The sequence below is a fragment of the Acomys russatus genome, chromosome 26 (assembly GCF_903995435.1).
Source record: "Acomys russatus chromosome 26, mAcoRus1.1, whole genome shotgun sequence".
Taxonomy (NCBI): Eukaryota; Metazoa; Chordata; class Mammalia; order Rodentia; family Muridae; genus Acomys; species Acomys russatus.
Genome location: NC_067162.1, coordinates 31,765,650 through 31,787,153, shown reverse-complemented (window position 1 = coordinate 31,787,153; position 21,504 = coordinate 31,765,650). Strand labels below are relative to the sequence as shown.

Genomic DNA, 21,504 nt, shown 5'->3' with positions numbered 1-21,504 from the left:
GAGTTTGGACCCCCAGAAGCTTAAAAAAAAAAAAAAAAAAGCCAGACATGCTGGTGTGTGCCTGTAACCTTAGAGCTGCAGGAGTGGAGACAAGCGGGGCTCCATCGCCCACTGGCCAGCTACTCTAGACAGGCAGTGAGCCTGACTTTAATGCAAGGCCCTGTTTTTATATGTGTAATAATATAAATGTATATGTAAAAAAAAGAAAAAATCTATTCTCTTTACTTTAAAAGTAAATAAATGAAAGACCCTATTTCAAACATGGATAAATAAATAATAAAGTGGTGAGTGATCTAGGAAGACACCCAATGTTGACCCCTGGCCTTCACATGCACATGAATACATGTGCTCATGCACCTGCATGCACATATCCAAAACTGCACAAAATACAACATACAAAAAATTTAAAGAAAACAAAACTCATTCCTAAAACACAAGGCATTAAAAGTTTAATTACTCATAAAAATCAATAAGTAAATAATGTATTTTTATGAATAGTAATACTAAAGATGGGATTTGTAAAGTAAGGGAACTATTTTATACCCAAGAGTCTTAGTTAGGATCACTAATGCTGTGATAAAACACCATGATCAAAAGCAACTTGAAGAGGAAAGGGTTCATTTCACCCACAGTTCATTACATCATCAACGTAATGAGGGCAGGAACCTAACGGCAGGAGCTGATGCAGAGGCCATGGAGGGCGCTGCTTACTGGCCTGCTCAGCCTGCTTTCGTATAGAGCCCAGGACACCAGCCCAGGATGCCACACACACGGTGGCTGGGCCCTCCCCGTCATTCACTAATTAAAAAAATGCTCTAAGCTATATGGAGGTATTTTCTTTTTCTTATTTATTTTGTCGTTGTTTTGCTTTTTGGTTTTTGGTTTTTTGGTTTTTAGGTTTGTTTGTATGTTTTTTGAGACAGGGTTTCTCTGTGTAGCCCTGGCTATCCTGGAACTCACTCTGTAGACCAGGCTGGCCTCAAACTCAGAGATCCACCTGCCTTTGCCTCCCGAGTGCTGGAATTAAAGGTGTGTGGCACCACACTCAGCTCACTGCCTGGATTTTTGTTTTTGTTTTTTGGAGGAATTTTCTTCATTGAGGTTCCCTCCTCTCAACTAACTTTAGCTTGTGTCAAATTGACATAAAACTATCCAGTATACCAAGAAAACTTTTGTTTTCTTTTTAAGAGAGGGTTGTGTGTGTGTGTGTGTGTGTGTGTGTGTGTGTGTGTGTGTGTGTGTGTGTGTGTGTAGCCTTGGTTGTCCTGGACTTGCTTTGTAGACCAGGCTGGCCTTGAACTCACAGCAATCCACCTGCCTCTGCCTCTCCAAGTGCTGGGATCACAGGCATGTGCCACCGAGCCCGACAACTTTTTTTTTTTTTTAAGTTTTTTGTTTGTTTGCTTGCTTGTTTTATGTGTATAAGGGTGTGTTTTGTATATGTAGACCACATGGGTGCAATGCCTATGGAAATCAGAAGAGGACATTGGATTCCCTGGAACTGGAGCTACAGATAGTCATGAGCTGCCATTGGGTTCTGGGAACTGAACCCAGGTCCTCTGAAAACACAGCCAGTGCTCTTAACCACTGTGCCATTTTTCCAATTGCAAGTAAACTTTTTATAACGCTACCCATAATCGAAATTACGTGTAGTCTCTTCCAGCTCAGGGCTAACTCAGCGTCCTTGTTTGTCAAATGAAGAGGCAGGTGAAGCTGAAATCATTGTCGAGGCATTTGAGCAAGACCTTTGAGACCAGCATTCTAAAGGGCAAGAGAGGAAGGAAGCTTCTCACAAGGCCAGGGAGCACAGAGGAGCACCTCGGCCCCATGTCCCTCTCTTTCTCTCTCACTAGCTCCACAAATATGTTTGCTGGGTGTTTTCTCTACAGGTGCTGTACACTGAACACTGACTTATCTGAAAGTAAGAGTAAGAAAGAAACGTTAGTCTACAGTCCCGGGCAGGGATGCTGAGGTCAGCGAAGGAAGATTTCACTGTAACTCTTGTTTACAAGAAAACATGAAGCCAGGTGTGGAGGCACACACCTTTAATCCCAGCACTCGGGAGACAGGGACAGGTGGATCTCTGTGAGTTTGAGACCAACCTGGTCTATAGAGTGAGTCCAGGACAGTCAGGACTGCACAAAGAAACCCTGTCCTAAAAAAAAAAAAAATTAAACCATTTCTGGAAAGGATGTTCTTTCCCACTATCATACCATGGCCCTTATATCATATTTTACCTCTATATGAGTTTTGTTATTAATACTTCTTACCACATAAAAAAATTAAGAGGACAGAAGACTTAAAATCTAAATATTTTGGGCCGGGCGTGGTGGCCCACCCCTTTAATCCCAGCACTTGGGAGGCAGAGGCAGGCGGATTGCTGTGAGTTCGAGGCCAGCCTGGTCTACATTGCAAGTCCAGGACAGCCAAGGCTACCCAGAGAAACCATGTCTCGAAAAAAAAATTTTTTTAATATTTTATAAATCCAATTATATAAGTTCATGTAGGATATAACCCTTGGGACAGCCTTCTCATGAAGTTCCAGCATACTAAAATATGCCAGTTACTAAAAATAATTTCTCTTTTTTTTCAATAAAAACCTTATTGCTGCTGATTATGAGTATACTGCGTCTGTGTGTAAGTGTGTATATATGAGCACAGAGCCCTGGGCGGCTACAAGAGGGTATGAGGCTCCCTCAGTGCTGGAGTTACAAGCTGTTGTGAGCTACCTAATATGGACACTAGGAACTGAACCTCAGTCCTCTGAAAGAGCAGCACACACTCTTAACTGCTGAGCTTCCTCTCCAGCCCCAAGTAAGTTTTTGGATGAAAATACAGGTCAAAAATTACTGCTTCATAAAGTATATGTCCCTGTAGTCAGTTAAGTTGTATATAAAAATACTTCCCACTGGGTAGGAAAAAATTCAAAACAAGAAACACGCCCTAGCCAGGCATAGCGGGGCATGCCTTTAATCCCAGCACTCGGGAGGAAGAGGCAGGCGGATCATTGTGAGTTTGAGGCCAGCCTGGTCTATAAAGCGGCTCTAGGACAGCCAAGGTTACACAGAGAAACTCTGTCTCAGAAAAAAAATAAAAAAAGAAAAGAAAAGAAAAAGAAAGAAACATACTCTAATACAAACTTCTAAATTCTCTTATAAACTTATTATCTGACGCATATCGAGAAACTGTCTCAAAGTAACAAGAAAAAAGAACCCACTGTGACAATACATATAACACATGACATAAAAAAAAGGCTGGGAGTGAAGCTCAGTTGGCACATATGGTGATGGCCTAGCACATATGAAGCCTGGTTTGATCACCATCACATTAACAAGGTATGGTTGCCCACACTGGTGGTCCAGCTTCGGAGGTGGTGAAAAGAGGGGGGGAATTCAAGGTCACTGTCTGCTACAGTCTGAGGCCAGCCTGGGTTACACGAGATTTTGTCTCAAGAAAAAGCCCTCCCGCCGGGTGGTGGTGGCACAGACATTTAATCCCAACACTCCAGAGGTAGAGGCAGGTGGATCACTGTGAGTTCCAGGCCAGCCTGGTCTACAAAGTGAGTCCAGGACAGCCAAGGCTACACAGAGAACCCTGTCTCGAAAAACAAAAAAGAAAGAAAGAAAGAAAGAAAAAGAAAAACAAAAAGAAAAAGCCCTCCCAAGGTGATCGTCCCTATTTGGACCTAAAAGGGGAAACACATGACCCAGTAATTCTATTGGAAAGTATGAAAGGGCACTGTCTGGCTCTTCTCACGCCTCATTTTGTTTCTAGAACTTCATAAGAAAGCATTAATCTCTAACATTGCTCAGAAAAGAGCATTCTGCTTTTCAAGAGTGTTTGGGCCATGACATTTTATACTTTATTTTCAAAGATCATTAAAAACAAACAAACAAAAGAAGCTGGGCATGGTGACACAGGCCTTTAATCCCAGCACTCAGGGAGACATAGGCAGGTGATCACTGTGAGTTCGAGGCCAGCCTGGTCTACAAAGGGAGTTCAGGACAGCCAGGGATACACAGAGAAACCCTGTCTCAAAACAAAAACAAAAACAAAAACAAAAACAAAAACAAACAATCAAAGACCATAAATATCTGACAAACTACAGGGAGCGATGACGTAACCAGACAGAAGTCCTCGGTCAGTAGTGTTACTACTTGCCCCTATGAGGCCTCATTCCAAATTTCAGTAAGTTAGGTGGTTAAGGTAGGAACTGTTTTTTATTTTTCTGAAACAGGGTCTCATGTAGCCCAGTGTGTAGCTAAGGAGGCCTTGAAGTACCGACTCTCTTAATCCCACCTACCATGTACACGTATTCTCTTTTTATTTTTATTTATTTATTTATTTATTTTGAAGACAAGAGTCTCACCATAAGGAATCACCATACCCCAAAAAGTCATACTTATTTTTAATTCTAACTAGTTATTATTGACTAAAGCCAGGCGTCATGCACACCTTTTATCTCAGCATTTGGGGGGCAGAGGCCTAACCCTAACCCTGGAGTTCCAGGCCAGGCAAGGATCCAGTCTCAAAAATATATGCTGCCAGATACATATAATTTTTTATATTATAGTCTATTCAGGCCATCAACTAGGTCACTACTGATCTACGCTGAGACAATGGTGACCATTATCACTTATTGACCTGTGCTAGAGTGAAAGTAACATGAGCAGCTGCTTCTGAGGGAAAGGAAGACTGGGCACAGTGGCGCATGCGGACTGCAGACGTGGAGGCAGGAGGATGGGAAGCTCAAGGCCATCCTCACAGGCAAGGCAGACCCTAAGTAGACATTTACGTGCTTTGCTTTTGCCTTATCCCCAACAAGGCTCTGTGGGAAGAATGAGGAGGCTGTGTGAAGGCGGGAGGGGACTGCTGCCACAGACAAGAAGAAAAGAAGAAGGAAAAGGAGAGCTCCACCCCGTACAGCTGAGCCACAAACCCTGAGCCACAGCAACGAAAACTAGTTAATAAAATGAGCTTCCCTCCCATTTCATGAAGGAAAAAGATCCCTGCATCCGAGGATAGAAGTGAGAAGCCAGATCACAGTTCTCGGCCTTTTGGCTAGGATCAAGCATAGAAATAAACCTGAGGAATCAAGAATTTCTTCCTGGAAAAGAAATCAGCTTGGAATATAATTCTGTGAAAACCTGGTAGGTAGTCTTGAAATTTTTCCAAAAGGTTTTCTTTGCCTAATCTGCCTGAAGGGTAACAGACAGCCTGGCTGCAAACAGACAACAGCCACAATCATCCTAACGGAGACAGGTCCCCCGGGAACAAGCAGCTGGAGAAAAACAGGCTGAAGGCACAGCTTCCAGTCCCTTCCTAGCCTAGGATGGGGCTACACTATGTTCCCAGTTCCAAATTTTCATACCACTTGGTAAGCTGAGGAGGCTTTTTTCTATGCTTTTTTGCAGGGGGAAAAAAATCCAAGGCCTATCAGTTTTATTTCTGCTGATCAATCTCTAATTAATTGTTTAGCTTATAGAAGGCAGGCAATGCTTACACTAAAGCAAATTTGGTGTCCCTGGGTTTAACTGAAATGACAGGTATATCACTCAGCAGAAAATGTGGTACTTGGCTTCCACATTTTCTATTCCAAATGCACACCCAGCTCCACTCCAGAGATTCTTAACAGCAACAATGGAAGCAGGAAATGAACGTTTGATTTGTATTTTCATGTTCATTGTAGGGGAGCCCAGCCTGGGTTGGTGCAAAGAACAGAATTTCTGAAACACTGCTCTCCATTCCCCATAAATGTCCTGCGCCTCCTGTATTAGCAATGAAAAAATGAACAACAAGAAATGCCTGACAGAGGGGCTGGAGAGATGGCTCAGCTGTTAAGAGCACTGACTGTTCTTCCAGAGGTCATGAGTTCAATTCCCAGCAATCCCATGGTGGCTCACAACCATCTATAATGTGATCTGATGCCCTCTTCTAGCCTGCAGACAGCACTGTATACTATTAATAAATAAATCTTTGAAAGAAAAAAAGAAAGAAAGAAGAAATATCTGATATATTGACACTGTAACTGCAATATTATTGTTCTATTGCTTTAGCATAAAGAGAGCTTTCGCGACTACAGTGGAGAAATGAGTGAAGACTCCTAGGATCATGGTATGCTGCTTGTAAAAACTGGAGAGTACCCTTTAAATGAAATGTAAAGTATGAGGAGGGGAAGGCAAAACCAACCGCCAGTGCTTACAATCCTTTAAAGAAGCTTTATAACTGTTCAGAGAAGCAGAGAAGCAAGACAGAAGAGCTAATTAAACATACACTCTGGATGTCAGGGCAACAGAAGGCAGACATTGCCGGGCGAGCAACCTCCTGAATTGAAAGAACTCTTGTGCCCAGGCCAATCCGAATTGCTGTGTTAAACCTGCTCATTATTTCCTGGCTCAATGAAGAATGAGCATCTAGAAGGAAGAAAGAAGAGTCTCTATTGTGCCCACAAAGAGCTAAGAGACACTTAGACTTCTATCCCTCTAAGCCAGAGGGCATGGAAGAACCTTCTAAAGGACAGGGATCAAGGGAGGCTGTCAGAGAACATGGGTGTGGCCCCGCCCTGCCTATGGGAAGAAGAGAAGAAGGCTTCCGTGTGGTCTTCTTGGTACCTAAGTAAGGCCAAGCACATTAAGGATTTCAAATATTCAAATACTAAACTTTTTGATTTGGCTGCATCAGTGAGTAAACTAGGAAGGGTGGGGCACAATTTGGGCATACAGAATTTTAAAAATTTATTTGAGGAAATGGGGACAGAAAGGAAGGCCTTTATATTACAGATAAAGAGAGAATCTGTAGAAAAAATAATTTAATCAGAGTATTTATCATCTTTTGTTTTGTTTTGTTTTGTTTTTCCGAGACAGGGTTTCTCTGTGTAGCCTTGGCTGTCCTGGACTCGCTTTGTAGACCAGGCTGGCCTCGAACTCACAGCGATTCGCCTGCCTCTGCCTCCCTGGGATTAAAGGCATGGGCCACCACGCCCGGTTTATCATTTGTTTTACATAAGTAAGAATAAGATGTTTTCCCAAACTGAACCATAAGCTATTTTCTTTCAAAACCACAATAAACACACTTTGGAGTCTCAATAGGGAAGCATCCAGAGCGTGACAGTGCTTCCTCCTGGGTTGAGGAGCTGCCTCAGCCATTAAAGACTTTTCTTTTTTCCTGACTAAAGTCCAAATTCCTTAAACATAAAATTTGGGCGGCCAGGCGTGGTGATATACACCTTTAGTTCCAGCATTGGGGAAGCAGAGGCAGGTGGATTTCTGTGAGTTTGAGGCCAGCCTGGTCTACGGGGCACAGGAAAGCCAGGGCTGTTACACAGAAAAAAAAATGTTTAGATAAAAGTAAACATCAACTCACAGAGATCCATGTGCTTCTGCCTCCACAGCGCTGGGATTAAAGGTGGGTATCCCTAATCTCTGGCTCTCTCTGTTTCTCTTAGCCTTTATTTTATACAAATGGGTGTCTGCCTACATGAATGTCATCAGTGCACCATGTGTATACAGTGTCAGCAAAAGCCGGAAGAGGATGTTGGATCTCTAGGACTGGAGTTAGAAACAGTTTTGAGCTACCATGTAGGTGCTGGGAACCAAAATCAGGTCCTCTGGAAGAGTGACTGAGTTCTTAATCACTGAGCCATCTCTTCAGGTAATTTTAACTTCTCTTATTAAAATTATTATTACTTTTTCTTTTCCGAGACAAGGTTTCTCTGTGTAGCCTTGATTGTCCTGGACTTACTTTGAAGACTAGGCTGGCCTTGAACTCACAGCAATTGCCTGCCTCTGCCTCCCAAATGCTGGGATTAAAGGTGTGTGCGTCACCACCCGGCCATTAAAATTATTTTTAAAGGCAATTCTACTCAAGTAAATAGAAAGAAAAATACTGAAACACAGAAGACAAAGTAATGACTTCTTACCTTCTTACTATCTTTAGGTTTAAGGTCATTCTGTTTAAAAAGAGAAAGAGAGAGAAAACAATGTTCAAGCTGCATCTAAATGGCTCTAGCAATGTGTTAGCTCCTATTCTTCAGGCTTCAGCTCCACCCTTTAGCATTTCAGGACCTCCTATTAGAATGCTAGGCACAAAAGTTTGACAGGTCCACAGTAAACACCTTCAGCAAGGATAACCAAACCAGGCTCGCCCGAACTCACAGAAATCTGCCTGCCTCTGCCTCCCCGACCAAACCACTATTTTAGGAACAGGTGTCATTAATTATAAAAATCAATCAAGGGAGGGAGGGAAGAATGGGAGGATACAAGGGATGGGATAACCATTCAGATGTAACAAGAATAAATTAATAAAAAAATTATTTTGAAATAAATAAATAAATAAAAATCAATCAATAAAAGTCAGACAAAACCCACTTTCCTTGGCTTTTCCAGTACTATGTGCCACACTGGACAGTTTGATGATTCTGGTAAAAGCCTGGCCTGAGAGCTAGGCTGAATGAATTTCTACTCTAAATACTTCCTTCTCTCACCCTGTCAACGGCTGTCTAGCGGTCAACTCTGCGTAAGTGTCTGCGTAAGTTCTATGACAGTTCTTACCGGATGGACATCACCAATGTAGTACTGCTTTAGCATTTCCCTGGCATCAGGGGAGTGGCCGACATCTTCAAAGCTTTCGGTTGCATCAGCACCAGCTTGTTCCAGCAGAACCTCTTCCCCACCAGGATGCTACAAGAAAATGGCATTTGTTAAATAGCGGGCTCTCTGAAAAGCAAACTGGAGGTTTCTTTCCATCACCATTCTTCCTCTCCCTTTAATGGGACAAACTGCGTGCCACCTGCAAGGGCGCATCAGGACTAACACAGCAGCATGTTCTACAATATTCATATTAACTGATTTCCTTTGTCAACATTAAAATTGCAACAAAATAACAAAAACCACAAGTAAAAACTCCAGAATTATGCCAGGAGTGGTGGCGCACACCTTTAATCCCAGCACTCGGGAGGCAGAGGCAGGCGGATCGCTGTGAGTTCGAGGCCAGCCTGGTCTACAAAGTGAGTTCAGGACAGCCAAGGCTGCACAGAGAAACCCTGTCTCAAAAAACCAAAAACCAAACCAAAACAAAAAACCTCCAGAATTTCTGGAACTCTTTATTCTACTTTTGATATTTTTCTTTCTTTTTCCTCCTCCTCCCCTACTGCTCCTTTTTGAGATGGAGTCTCATGTGGTGCAGCTGGAACTTGATATACAGACAGCCCAGGTCTCTTAAAAGCCGATGGATCTTCCTGTCTCCTGGGATCACAGGTGTGGGCACCGCATGCACACTAATGAGGTGCGGGGAGCCCCATGCATGCCACTCTCTCCCAAATGAGCCATGTTCTTGCCTATTCTCTTTCTCATTTCTTTAAAAAACAAAACAACAACAACAAAAACTCTTGTGCATATGTGTGTCTATGCAAGAACTCCTCCTATGTCAGCTTCCTGAATGGCTATTCTTGCAACTTTTCTGTGAGTTTAAAATTGTTTTATGGGAGCTGGAGAGATGACTCAAAGGTTAAGAGCACTGTCTGCTCTTCCAGAGGTCCTAAGTTGAATTCCCAGCAACCACATGGTGGCTCACAAAAATCCATAATGAAATGTAGTGCCCTCTTCTGGCAGGCAGGCACACATGCAGGCAGAACACTGTATACATAATAAATAAACCTTTAAAAAATAAATAATAAAATAAAATTGTTTTTTTGTTTGTTTTGAGACAGGGTTTCTCTGTGTAGCTTTGGCTGTCTTGGACTCACTTTATAGACCAGGCTGGCCTCGAACTCAGTGATCTGTCTGCCTCTGCCTCCTAGAGTGCTGGGATTAGAGGCATGAACCACCATCATCTGGCTAAAAATTGTTTCCTTTTCTTTTCTTTTTTTCTTTTGGTTTTTCGAGACAGAGTTTCTCTGTGTATCCTTAGCTGGCCTGAACTCTTTTTGTAGACCAGGCTAGCCTCGAACTCACAGCAATCCGCCTGCCTCTGCCTCCCGAGTGCTGGGATTAAAGGCCTGCGCCACCACATCTGGCAATAAATACATCTTTAGAAGAAGAAGAAGAAGAGGAGGAGGAGGAAGAAGGAGGAGGAGGTGGGAGAGAAAAAGAAGAAAATCTACAAAGAATCTGTAAGTAGCTGGGTGTGTTCACCTGAGTTCGTTCACCAGAACCTACAAAGCAGAAGAAAGAAAGAGACTCCAGAAACTTTTCCTACTTAATACTGTATATGAAGTAAGTGCCACTGAATTGTGCAGGTAAAGGTGGTTAAAACAAAGAGCTAAGGGTCTATAGCTGGGTCAATCCTCAGTGTGGAAAACTGTGAAAAGGTTAAAGTAAGACAGACAGACAGATCAGTTAGTGTTATAAAAGAGAATCTAAATTTACATACCAATAGTTAACATAAGCCCCAAATTTGCTATTTGTTGGGTGTTGGCTGGTGCTCTGTGTATTCAGATGCTAAATTCTGGAACCCAAAATCTGGATGCAATCCAGACAAGTGCGTTCTCACATACACTGAACACTGTTGTATGAACTTTGCCCCCCAGTAATCTCTGACTGATCAATAAATTGTCTAGATAGCCATAGGCAGAGCTTTAGTTCCCAGATTTGGGGTCTCAGGTAGGGACCATGAGAGGAGACAGAGGAAGAAGAAGGAAGCTGCCATGGGGCAGCATGGACCGTAAGCGCGTGACCATGAAGGCTGGCCTGATGGAGCAGAAGCAGCTCAAATGAAATATACGGCAAGTAATTATGGGGTCCATGGTTGGGAAATAGCAGATTAGTTTAGGGGGCTGATATCTGCCCAGCTCTAGTACTTTAGTGATTATAAATCTAAAAGGTCTCCTTGTCTTTTATTCAGGAATCAAACAGTCTAAAATGGGTTAGGAACCCCTAATAGATACTTGGTAGCAAGCCGGGCGCGGTGGCGCACCCCTTTAATCCCAGCACTTGGGAGGCAGAGGCAGGCGGATCGCTGTGAGTTTGAGGCCAGCCTGGTCTACAAAGCGAGTCCAGGATGGCCAAGGCTACACAGAGAAACCCTGTCTCAAAAGCAAAAAACAAACAAAGATACTTAGTAGCAAAGGGGACATAACAACACATGCACACACACAAATAATTCTACTAGAGCTATTGTCTAAATGACAACCAAACAAGAGCGTGGGATTATACTTAGTAATCTAGACCAGTTGTCTATACTAATTAAGCCTATTGGACAATAAAATATGTCTTCTTTGGCCTAGGGGTGCAGCTCAGTGGCAGTGTTCATCAAACATGCAGAAGCCCAGAGTTTCTTAGCATGGCAAAAACTCAACACCAATAATAACAAATCTCACAAGGAGCCGGGGAGACGCCTCCACAGTTAAGAGCAGGACTCCAATTGGTGCACAGCACCACACTGGGCACTGCGGCAACCTCTATACTCAAGCGCATAGATACACATACATACACAAAATTAAAAATAAATCTGGACAAAACAAATCACATAAACAGGAGCTGGAGATACAGTTGTAGAATGTTTGCCTAGTAAGCCCAAAGTCCCTAATCCAGTCTCTACACCAAAACACACAAAATTATACAATACATAATGTCCATTTTCTTTAGCATCTACTCTGCATACAAATCTTTTGTGTTTTGCTTTGGGTTTTTGTTGTAGTTCAGACAGTTTTCAAACTCAAGATCTTCCCAATTCAGCTTAATAGGTGCAGGATTTTCAGATAAAAGACACCACAGCCAGCTTGCATTTAAATCTCATGTGAGTTACCATATAAACTAGCAAAAGAGTAGGAATAACTGTGTGGTCCATGTATTTCTAACTCACTCAAGCAAAAGCAACCAAGTAAAACACTGTACAGCCATGAGAAAGCTTTATACTGTCCTCTTGTGAAAGATCTTAGTCAATTCAACCATCCAAAGAATATGTGATGGGAAGCAGAAATTGGTTTGTTTGTTTCTTAAAATCTTATTTATTGTTTATGAGTGCTCTATTTGCATGTACACCTGCACGCCAGAAGAGGACATCATATCACATAGATGGTTGTGAGCCACCATGTGGTTGCTGGGAATTGAGCTCAGGACCTCTGGAAGAAGAGACAGTGCTCTTAACCGCCGAGCCATCTCTGCAGCCCCAGAAATAGTCTTAAATTCAATTTCTTTACTGAGTACTACTGATAGAAGACAGAAAAAAAAAAAAAATCCGGGCATGGTGGCGCACACCTTTAATCCCAGCACTTGGGAGGCAGAGGCAGGTGGATCTCTGTGAGTTTGAGGCCAGCCTGGTCTACAAAGTGAGTCCAAGACAGTGAGAGCTACACAGAGAAACCCTGTCTAGAAAAAAAAAAAAAAAAAGGTTTTCTAAAAGTTCTAGATTATTAAGTCTATGGAAAGAACAGAGGACGGTTGTATTGACAAGAGAATGTGAGGAATGATGAATACAGTATACAATTCTAGCTGGAAATACATTATTCAAGTTCTCTGTGGATGGAAATTCCATACCGATGCAGTAAAAACATGACAATGGAACTCTACTAGAGACCACCTGACTTGGAAAATGGAACTGAGAAACATTAGCTTGAGGAAGCTGCAAAAACTAGGCTGGGTGATAAAGAGCAATCTCTAGCCAAAATTGTAGCACCAAAGCCAAACACAAAGATTAAAGTGTGGTAGGGCAGAGAAAGGTAACAGAGCTAGGGGCTGACAGAAGGAAATGATGCCATTTGCTTGAGGATAAGAGGGAGCCTGGTAAGGTAGGGCTTACTGTTGCCTGGGACACTAGCCTGATGCCGAAAGGTGTAACCTGGCAAGGTCACCAAACTACTCCAAGTCACAAATTCAGGTCTACAAATCCCAACATAATCTGATAACCTTACTCACCCCAGGCCCCACTGTTCCAGAGTCTCACAGGTTTATCTATCTTCATAGAATGTCACAATTTTAATTAGCTAATTATTGTGGGTGAGGCACACGCATGTGGAGGTCGGAGAACAACCCTGGCAGTAGGCTCCCCTTCCCCTTCTCTAGGTCTAGGAACCAAATTCAGGGGGTCAGACTTGCACAAGTGCTCTCTCTACTAGCTCAGCCATCTAGAACCTACAATCGATATTTTCATTTAGCATCTTTCTTTCCCATTAGACTATAAACAGGAACAAGAACCACAGCTGTCGTCTATGTGATTGAGAACAGAGTGACACCTAAGACACAGGAAGATTGGGGAGCACGCACTCTGTCCTCATAGGTACATATGTGCACACACAAGTAGGCACATGCTTGCTTATGACCACACATAAAATGAATAAGCAATTGAAGACAAAACCATTAATTAGGTCACCCTGCCTGTGCAGGGCCAGAGAGTAATAGAGACTGCATTCTCTGCCTTTCTCAGGCAGAGCCACTGTCTCCTAGTACGACAGTGGCTACTTCAAAGCACCTGTCATTTAGCGTTCCAACGATGCCGCTGGAATATGTGAAGTCCCAGGTTTGATCTCCACCCCCAATAAACAGATGTTGCTGGAAACAGCATAATCTTTGAGATATTGTAGTGGCTTAAATGAGAATGTTCTCCCACCCGCCACCTCCAAATATATGAATGCTTAGTCTCCAGTTAATGGGACTGTTTGGGAAGGATTGGGAGGTAGGGCCTTGCTGGAGTGGGTGTGGCCTTGTTAGAGTGTGTGACTCTCAAAAGCCCACACCAGGTCCAGTCAGAGTCAGACAGACTGTCTCTCTGTCCCTGTCTCTGTCTCTGTCTCTGTCTCTGTCTCTGTTCCTACAACCTGTACATCAGCTACTGACCCTACCCCTCTATCATTATGTTCATGGACCATCTGAAACTATAAGCAAACCCTCAACTAAAGGCTTCCTTTTATAAGTTGCCTTGGTCATGGTATATTTTCAAAGCAATAGAACAGTAACTAAGATAGGTACACAGGTTAAAAAAAAAATCAGCAGCCAGGCTGGTGGTGCACACCTTTACTTCCACCTTTAGAGAGGGAGAGAAAAGGGGATTTCTGTGAGTTCAAGGCCAGCCGGATCTACATAGTGAGTTTCAGACCAGCCAAAGCTTCATAGTGAGAACTTGTCTCAAAAAAGAGCTGGGCAGTGGTGGCGCACGCCTTTAATTCCAGCACTCAGGAGGCAGAGGCAGGCGGATCCCTGTGAGCTCGGGGGCAGCCTGATCTACAAAGTGAGTGCAGGACACCCATGGCTACACAGAGAGACCCTGTGTAGACAAAAAAACAAAAAAACAAATGAACAAAACAAAAAAACAAACAAAACAAAAAAGCAATACAGCGGCTAAAGAGATGGCTCGGTGATTAAAAGTGCTCACAGAGGATTCAAGTTTGGCTCCCAGCATCTTCATCAGGTAGCTCATAACTGCCTGTACTCTAGTTTAGGGGATCCAACACCCAGTCTCCTCAGGCACCCAGCGGGAGTTACCTACCAAGCTAGACACTTCCTGGCCTCTGCATAGTTCTCTGAGCATATCATCCTTCCTTACTGCAGCCAAGGAAGTCATCTTCTCATGAAGGCATTCCCAGATAGTTCTCCCCCAGTACTGGAAGGTGAATGCAAGGCCTTATGCACACCATGTAGTGCTTTACCAATGAGCTAGACGCCTGGCCTGACTTTTTGTATGTTTCCTTCAGAGACAGAGACAGCATTTCAAATCATTTCATTTGGTTTTGTTTTCTTTTCTTTTCCCTAGAATGGAAACATCAAGAGGCCAGGACTGAGTGCCGAGCTTACAGTGAGTCACAAACCCAGCTTACATCAATCTTCTGGGAAAGTGATTTGCACAAGCCAGCTGCTTTACGCTCTTCCACTTCGTTTAATTATTTTAGTTATGTGGAGTGTGTGTGCATGTGGGGATCAAAGGACAATTTTACTTTTCGCATTCCACCATGGATTCTGGAGCTTGAACTCAGACTGTCAGGCTTGCTTAGCAAATACTTTTACCCACTGAGTCATCTCACTGACACAAGTGTTTTTACTTATGACACACAGGAAGAAAATAATTTCACATTATAATCTAATAAACAGCATATATATTTGTCATATTATGTATAGTTAGCGGAGTAAAACTTCAGGAAAACAATATACTGGATAGTAGAGATGCCCTCGGGTATTTTCAAGCCAATATTTAAAAATATTTTGACTACTTTTTTCCTATGATTACTTTTCTAAACTACTAAACAGTAAAAAACAAAAAATAAAATCACTGAGCCGGGTGTGGTGGCACAAGCCTGTAATCCTAGAACTCAGGGAGGTAGAGGCAGGCAGATCTCTGTGAGTTCGAGGCCAGCCTGGTCTACAAAGGGAGTCAAGGACACCCAAGGCTACACAGAGAAATCATGTCTTGAAAAAACAGAAAACAAACTAACAAACGAAAACAAACCCACTGATATAGGGATAAGGATGTAGCTTGGTAGTTGAGGGCTTGCTAGCACACACAAAGCCCCGGGTCAGTCCCTAGCATCCCACAAACCATGTGGAAGTATACAACACTTGGTGAAGGGAAGAGGATCAGAAATTCAGAGGTCATCTTCAACAACCTAGGAATCTGAGGCCTGTCTAGTATACATCACACCTTGTTTTAAATTAACACACACACAACCCCAACAAGCAACAATATGTACTATTTTCATTTCTACGCTTTGATAGATAAAACCAACAGCAATGATTTTTTAAATGCAGAAGTAATCTGGTATAAGATATTACAAGTTCCAAGTCATCACAAACTCTAGTCATATCCCAGTGTAACCACAGTCATTAACACAAAACCTGGCAACCCTATAGATTCAAGACAGTCAGGTAAAAGTCCCCTGGCTAATGCCAATGATTTCAGATTGGAAAGAGTCAGATGCAAATCAGTCCACGCCTTTCCCATCTCCTCTAGCAGCAGCCCTGTTTACTAAGTCCTAAAGGCCCAAAACCCTGGCATCATCCTCAACTCCTTTTTCTTTCCCTTCTAGAATCAGTGCAAACACCATCAGAACATATGCACCTTTCTGATTAACACTAGTCTGGCCCAAGCAACTGTCCCTTGCCTTAATTACATCACCTTTCTTTTTTAACTGTGCTCTCCAAATCTACCTTTGTCCTCCACCATTGCTTTTTTCAACAGTGCTGTCAGAACAACCCAATTAAACATTAAATCACATTACATCATGCTTTGTCTCCAGTGATTTTCCATCTCAGAATAAAACTCAAAGCTTATCCTAAGACATGATCATTCTGATCTGAGGTGCTACTATCCAACCACTCAAGTCTCAGCAACGGTCCCCAAACACGCCAGACATATTCCTACCTCCAGGCCTTCTGTGCCATCCCCCAGGAATGCTCCATTATAGACAGTCACATGGCTAGCTCCCTCACTTTACTGCTGGCCTTTAGTCACCTTTAGACACTATCTCTGGCCTTCATACCAAATGAATGTCAACCCCTCATTTTATGATCTCACCACACTCACCCGGATTAGACCATCCTCTTTCTTCTTAATACTATTTACTTCTTATCTACTATTTAACCATGGGATACAATTCGCGCATTTATTCTGTCTACTGTTTACTTCCTTTGCCTTGCAGACTCTAGATGGTACAGGTTAGTTAATTCACCACTGTATCCTCAGTACCTAAAACAGTATCTGGCACCAAGCAAAGGTTTAATATTTGATTAAGTAGATAAATGAATAAGCTTGGACAGGGATAGAGATTATGGAATAGGTTAACCAGGAACAGCTAATTGCAAGCTGAGCATGGTGGTTCAGGCGTGTCATCTCAGCACTCAGGAAGGCAGAAGGACACAGGAGGACTGCAGCAAATTCAAGACCAGTCTGGGCACCGTAAAGCCAGCCTAGAATACAGGTCAAACCCAGTCTTTAAAAAATAAATAAATGGGCCGGGAGTAGTGGCACACACCTTAAATCCCAGCACTCGGGAGGCAGAGGCAGGCGGATCGCTGCCAGTTCGAGGCCAGCCTGGTCTACAAAGTGAGTCCAGGATAGTCAAGGCTACACAGAGAAACCCTGTTTCAAAAAACAATAAATAAATAAATAAATATAATAACAACAACAACAAAAGAAACAGCTAACTGCAAATAAATCTGTACATCAAATTTCAAGGGAAGCCTTGTCTATCAGATATCACCTCACGCTGTATCAGTGCATGGTGAACTAGACTGGGTCTAGTTTCCTTATCTGGGTCAGTCCAAATTCACTGCCTATGCTCCATCAATCAAGACATTCTGGAGAGTGGGCTGCCTATATATTATGCACTATGCTTTAACAGACAATGTATTTGAAGGCAAATGCCAAAAGACATAGTTAAGACTAGGATTTTGAAGTAATAATATGTGGACAAAAGAAATCAAGGGATCTTCTAAGCCAGACTCCGTTACTCGTGGGACAATTATATGATCAGAATCTCACAGGAAATGTTTCTGGCACCCCCTAGTAAAATATTAGGTACCCACGTCACTCTCAACTATTTGTTCTAAAACTGAAGCTGGGCCACCTGTAATCCCAGCACTTGGGAGGCAGAGGCAGGCAAATCTCTGTGAGTTCAAGGCCAGCCTGGTCTATATACTGAGTCCCCAAACAGCTAGAGCTAGGTAGAAAGAACCTGAGTTAGAGAGAGAAAGAGAGGGAGAGAGAGGGAGAGAAAGGACGGAAGGAAAAAAGGCAGGGGTTGGGGGAGAAGCCAGCAGTAGTGTTAGACAGCTATAATTCTAGTACTTGGGAGGTAAAAGAAGGAGAATCAGGAGTTCGGGGCTATATAAGATCCTATCTCAAAATAACAAGCAAAACAACTGGTGTATGGGTGTAGGGGTGAGATACAGTGGCACAGCACGTACCCTGTATTCACCTAAGGCCCTGGCTTCAAGCTGAAGGACCGCTTTTTAAAAAGGAAGAACAAACCAGAGAGTCAGACATGGTACCATAGATTTGTAATTCCAGAGACTGAGATAAGAGGTCTACAAAGAGTTCAGTGCCCAGCCTGGGCTACAGAGTAAAATCCTGTCTCAACGACACTCAAGGGTAGAGTACTTTACTTGCCTAGCACGTGTGAGGGTGCTGGGTTCATTTCCTAACCTCGGGTATCAGAGAGAGCAGTCTACTACACAAATGTAAGGCATTACCAAATTCTTGGGAAAAATCATTAGCATAATGTCCTCTTTGCAAAACTTCACATTGAGACACTGGAGGGACGGTCTGACTCTGGGAAAATAGCTCAGAAGTAGGTGTTAACCTGACATATGCAAAGCCTTCATATGCAATATCTAACACCACACACAAAAAAAGAAACTAATTTTTCTCAGAACAAAGCAATAAGGGTGATTCATATTCTGAAACAAAATAAAATTATCACACAAATCTAACCTTCAAACTAATCTTTAGTGACCACTCATCCCTGGTGCCCTGGGTTAAGAATGACAGCAAAGGGACAAGAGGGTACACTTTAGGGGAATGAAGATGCTCTCTTTCTTTACAGAGGTAATTACATACCTGAATACACTTGTCAAACCTAAGGCTAGAAATGTTATTCAGTTGACAGAGTGTTAACCTGATAAGCATGAAGGTCTGGCATGGCCCACACACAAAAAAAATTAGAAGTTCAAGGGCTACATAACTACATAATCGAGATAAAGTCCAGCCTGAGATACATCAGAGTCTGTTACAGGAAGGGAAAAAAAAAGTATCTGCTGCACAGCAGCCTCTAAGAGATCTTGAGTAATGGGATGTAATTTGAAGAGCTAAGAAAAGGGTTGAAAGGAAGGCAGTGGTGACACAGGCCTTTAATCCCAGCACTCGGGAGGCAGAGGCAGGCGGATCTCTGTGAGTTCGAGGCCAGCCTGGTCTACAAAGTGAATTTCAGGACAGCCAAGGCTACACAGAGAAACCCTGTCTCAAAAAACCAAAAAAGAGAGAGAGAGAAAAAAAAAGAAAGAAAAAGAGGTTGAGGGATCAGAGATTTAGCTTAATGATAGAACACTTGCTTATTAATGTCCAAGGCCCAGGGTTTATCCCTAATACCTCAAAAAGGTTTTTTTGTTTTGTTTGGTTTTTCGAGACAGGGTTTCTCTGTGTAGCCTTGGCTGTCCTGGACTCACTTTGTAGACCAGGCTGGCCTCGAACTCACAGCGATCCGCCTGCCTCTGCATCCCAAGTGCTGGGATTAAAGGAGTGCGCCACCACACCCGGCACCTCAAAGTTTTAAAAACAAAACAAGGGCTGGAGAGATGGCTCAGCGGTTGGGAGCACTGACTGTTCTTCCAGAGGACCTGGGTTCAATTCCCAGCACCCACATGGCAGCTCACAACTGTTTGTAACTCCAAAATCTGATACCCATAAACATACAATGCACATAAAATAAAAATAAATAAATTTTTTTTAAAAAGTGAGGGAATATATATACTCAATGGCAAAAAGGAGGAAAAAAAGTTCAATTCATGGTCTTCAGGCTTCTAAATCAACTCAAAGTAGGGGAGGGAAAAAATTTAAAGAGAAAAAAACAAAACAAAACAAACCAGGCTACCACACTTTAATCCCAGCACTCAGGAAGCAGAGGCAGGCAATTGTCCCTCAGTCGGAAACCAACTTCGTCTTCACAGAGCTCCAGGAAGACAGGGTGACACAATCAGACCCTGTCTTTAACACACAAAAATCTACTGCCTGATACAAATACAGGAGTGGGCAGAATCTCCGCTCCGCTGGAGGGGGGGTGCTCATTGGTTAAGAGCACATAGTACTTCCAGAAGGACCTAGTCTCAGTACCCAACACCCCCATCCGGAGGCTCACATCTCCTGTTACTCCAGCTCCCGAGGTTCTGGCCTCTGGCCTCTACAAGCACCGAAACAGAGCACACATACATAATTTGTGTTTTACTTTAAAAAAAAAAAAAAAAATCCCAGCTTCAAGCTGGGCGTGGTGGCGCACGCCTTTAATCCAGCACTCGGGAGGCAGAGGCAGGCGCATCACTGTGAGTTCGTGGCCAGCTTGGTCTACAAGGTGAGTCCAGGACAGCCAATGCTACACAGAGAAATCCTGTCTGGGGGCGGGGGGGGGGGGGGGGGGGGCGGGGAATCCCAGCTTCTCATCAAGAAAAGAAAAGCCTCAAAGGCGTTGCTTCCTAAGGCCTGCTTCCTGGAAATTAAGGAGCAAATCTGAAACGTCGTTAAGCGTATGCCCTCTCAGCCTCTGCGAGCCTCAGTTTCTCTTTGCGGAAAACGGGTTGATGGTCTATCGTGTGACCTAGCTGTAAGTGTTCCATGCATTAAGAAACAAACGCACGCTGTCACCGGAGGGTCGCGGTCCCTTCCGGGTGCCGGACGGCTGCGCGTGGCCTCCTCCCCCTCACCCCGGCAAGCACGCGGGAACCTCCCGCCTCCTAAACCCGCACCTCGCTGAGGAAGGGGGTGATATTGTAGACTCGCCCGTGGATCACCATCCACGTCTCTTCCGCGGAGTTTCGCTTCGCCACCTCCTCCAGCCGGTAGTAGGTGACGGACTGGTCGCGGCCCTCGCCATTTCCGCCGCTGCCGCTGGCTTCTGAGGTCGCCATTGGGTCCGAGTCCCTCTCCGCCGCTAGCTGAAGTTCCGCTAAGCCCTCGTCGGCTTCCGTAGCCGGGTAGAGCCTGGTCCGACGTCCAGCTAACCAATCAGCGTTGTCCAGCCCCTCCAACCTTGCCAATCAGATAGCCTGATTTTGGACTCGCGCCTAAATGTGGCCCGGGTGACAGGTGTCACATCAGGAAAGGATTCGCTTTGCTCGGCCCACCGGCAGGCCGAGTCCTAAACGAAAAGAGCCAGGCCTCCGGAGTCTCTTTTCCCTCCCTCCCGAGTTCCCGGAAGCTCGTTTTTCACTCTTTCTTCGCGACCAGAATAGCATTCCCAGGGTAACAGCTTTGCTGTTTCCCAGCCTCAGAACTGGTAACTGGTTCCCTTTAGGCCAATCTGAGAGGGGCAATTCTTTATTTGAGGTTCGCCCTTTCTAGATGTTTCCCTATGAGGACAAACCCTTATGATCTTAGCATCTTCCACAAGCATTCAACATTTATATTCATAAACCCAGACATATTCATTTTCACAGGTTTCTTTTCTGAGAACTTACTGCATCACAAGTTTTATAATAGAGTCTGAGCGAGAATGGCAGTATAAGAAGCAAGCTCTTTGTCGCATTTTATTCTTATTATTTTGTGTGGGCATATGTGATTTATAAATGTGTTTGTGCACTTACATGGACAAGCAAGCTGGGGGGAGTTTGTCAGTGTTTTCCTCTACGATTCCCCCTTCTTGTTCCCTTGAGAGACGCGCTCTCTCTCTGAATTTGGAGCTTTCTGTTTTCAGCTATCCTGGATGGCCAGAAAGCTCCCTGCACCTACCTGTCTCCACCACCACCCCAGAACTGGATTTACAGATGTTTGAAGGCCTGTCTGGCTGTTGATGTCGGTGGTAGGGACTTGAATTTTAAGTCTTCACATTTTCTCAGCAAGAACTGTTACCCACTAAGGCCCTACTTTTTGGTGGTG

At 43.7% G+C, this 21,504-nt stretch overlaps 1 protein-coding gene across 1 annotated transcript in view; it reads right to left on the bottom strand.

Moving 5' to 3' along the window:
* The window catches only part of LOC127209030 (cytochrome b5 type B), a 29,217-nt gene extending 8,615 nt beyond the window's left edge, over positions 1 to 20,602 (bottom strand). The window contains exons 1-3 of the mRNA XM_051168569.1: positions 20,376 to 20,602; positions 8,550 to 8,678; positions 7,919 to 7,948 (exon numbers count right to left, since the gene is read on the bottom strand). Coding sequence (XP_051024526.1) covers positions 7,919 to 7,948; positions 8,550 to 8,678; positions 20,376 to 20,537 — 321 coding nt within the window. The 5' untranslated portion in view covers positions 20,538 to 20,602. The remainder of the gene's footprint in view (positions 1 to 7,918; positions 7,949 to 8,549; positions 8,679 to 20,375) is intronic.
* Between the last annotated feature and the right edge of the window lie 902 nt (positions 20,603 to 21,504).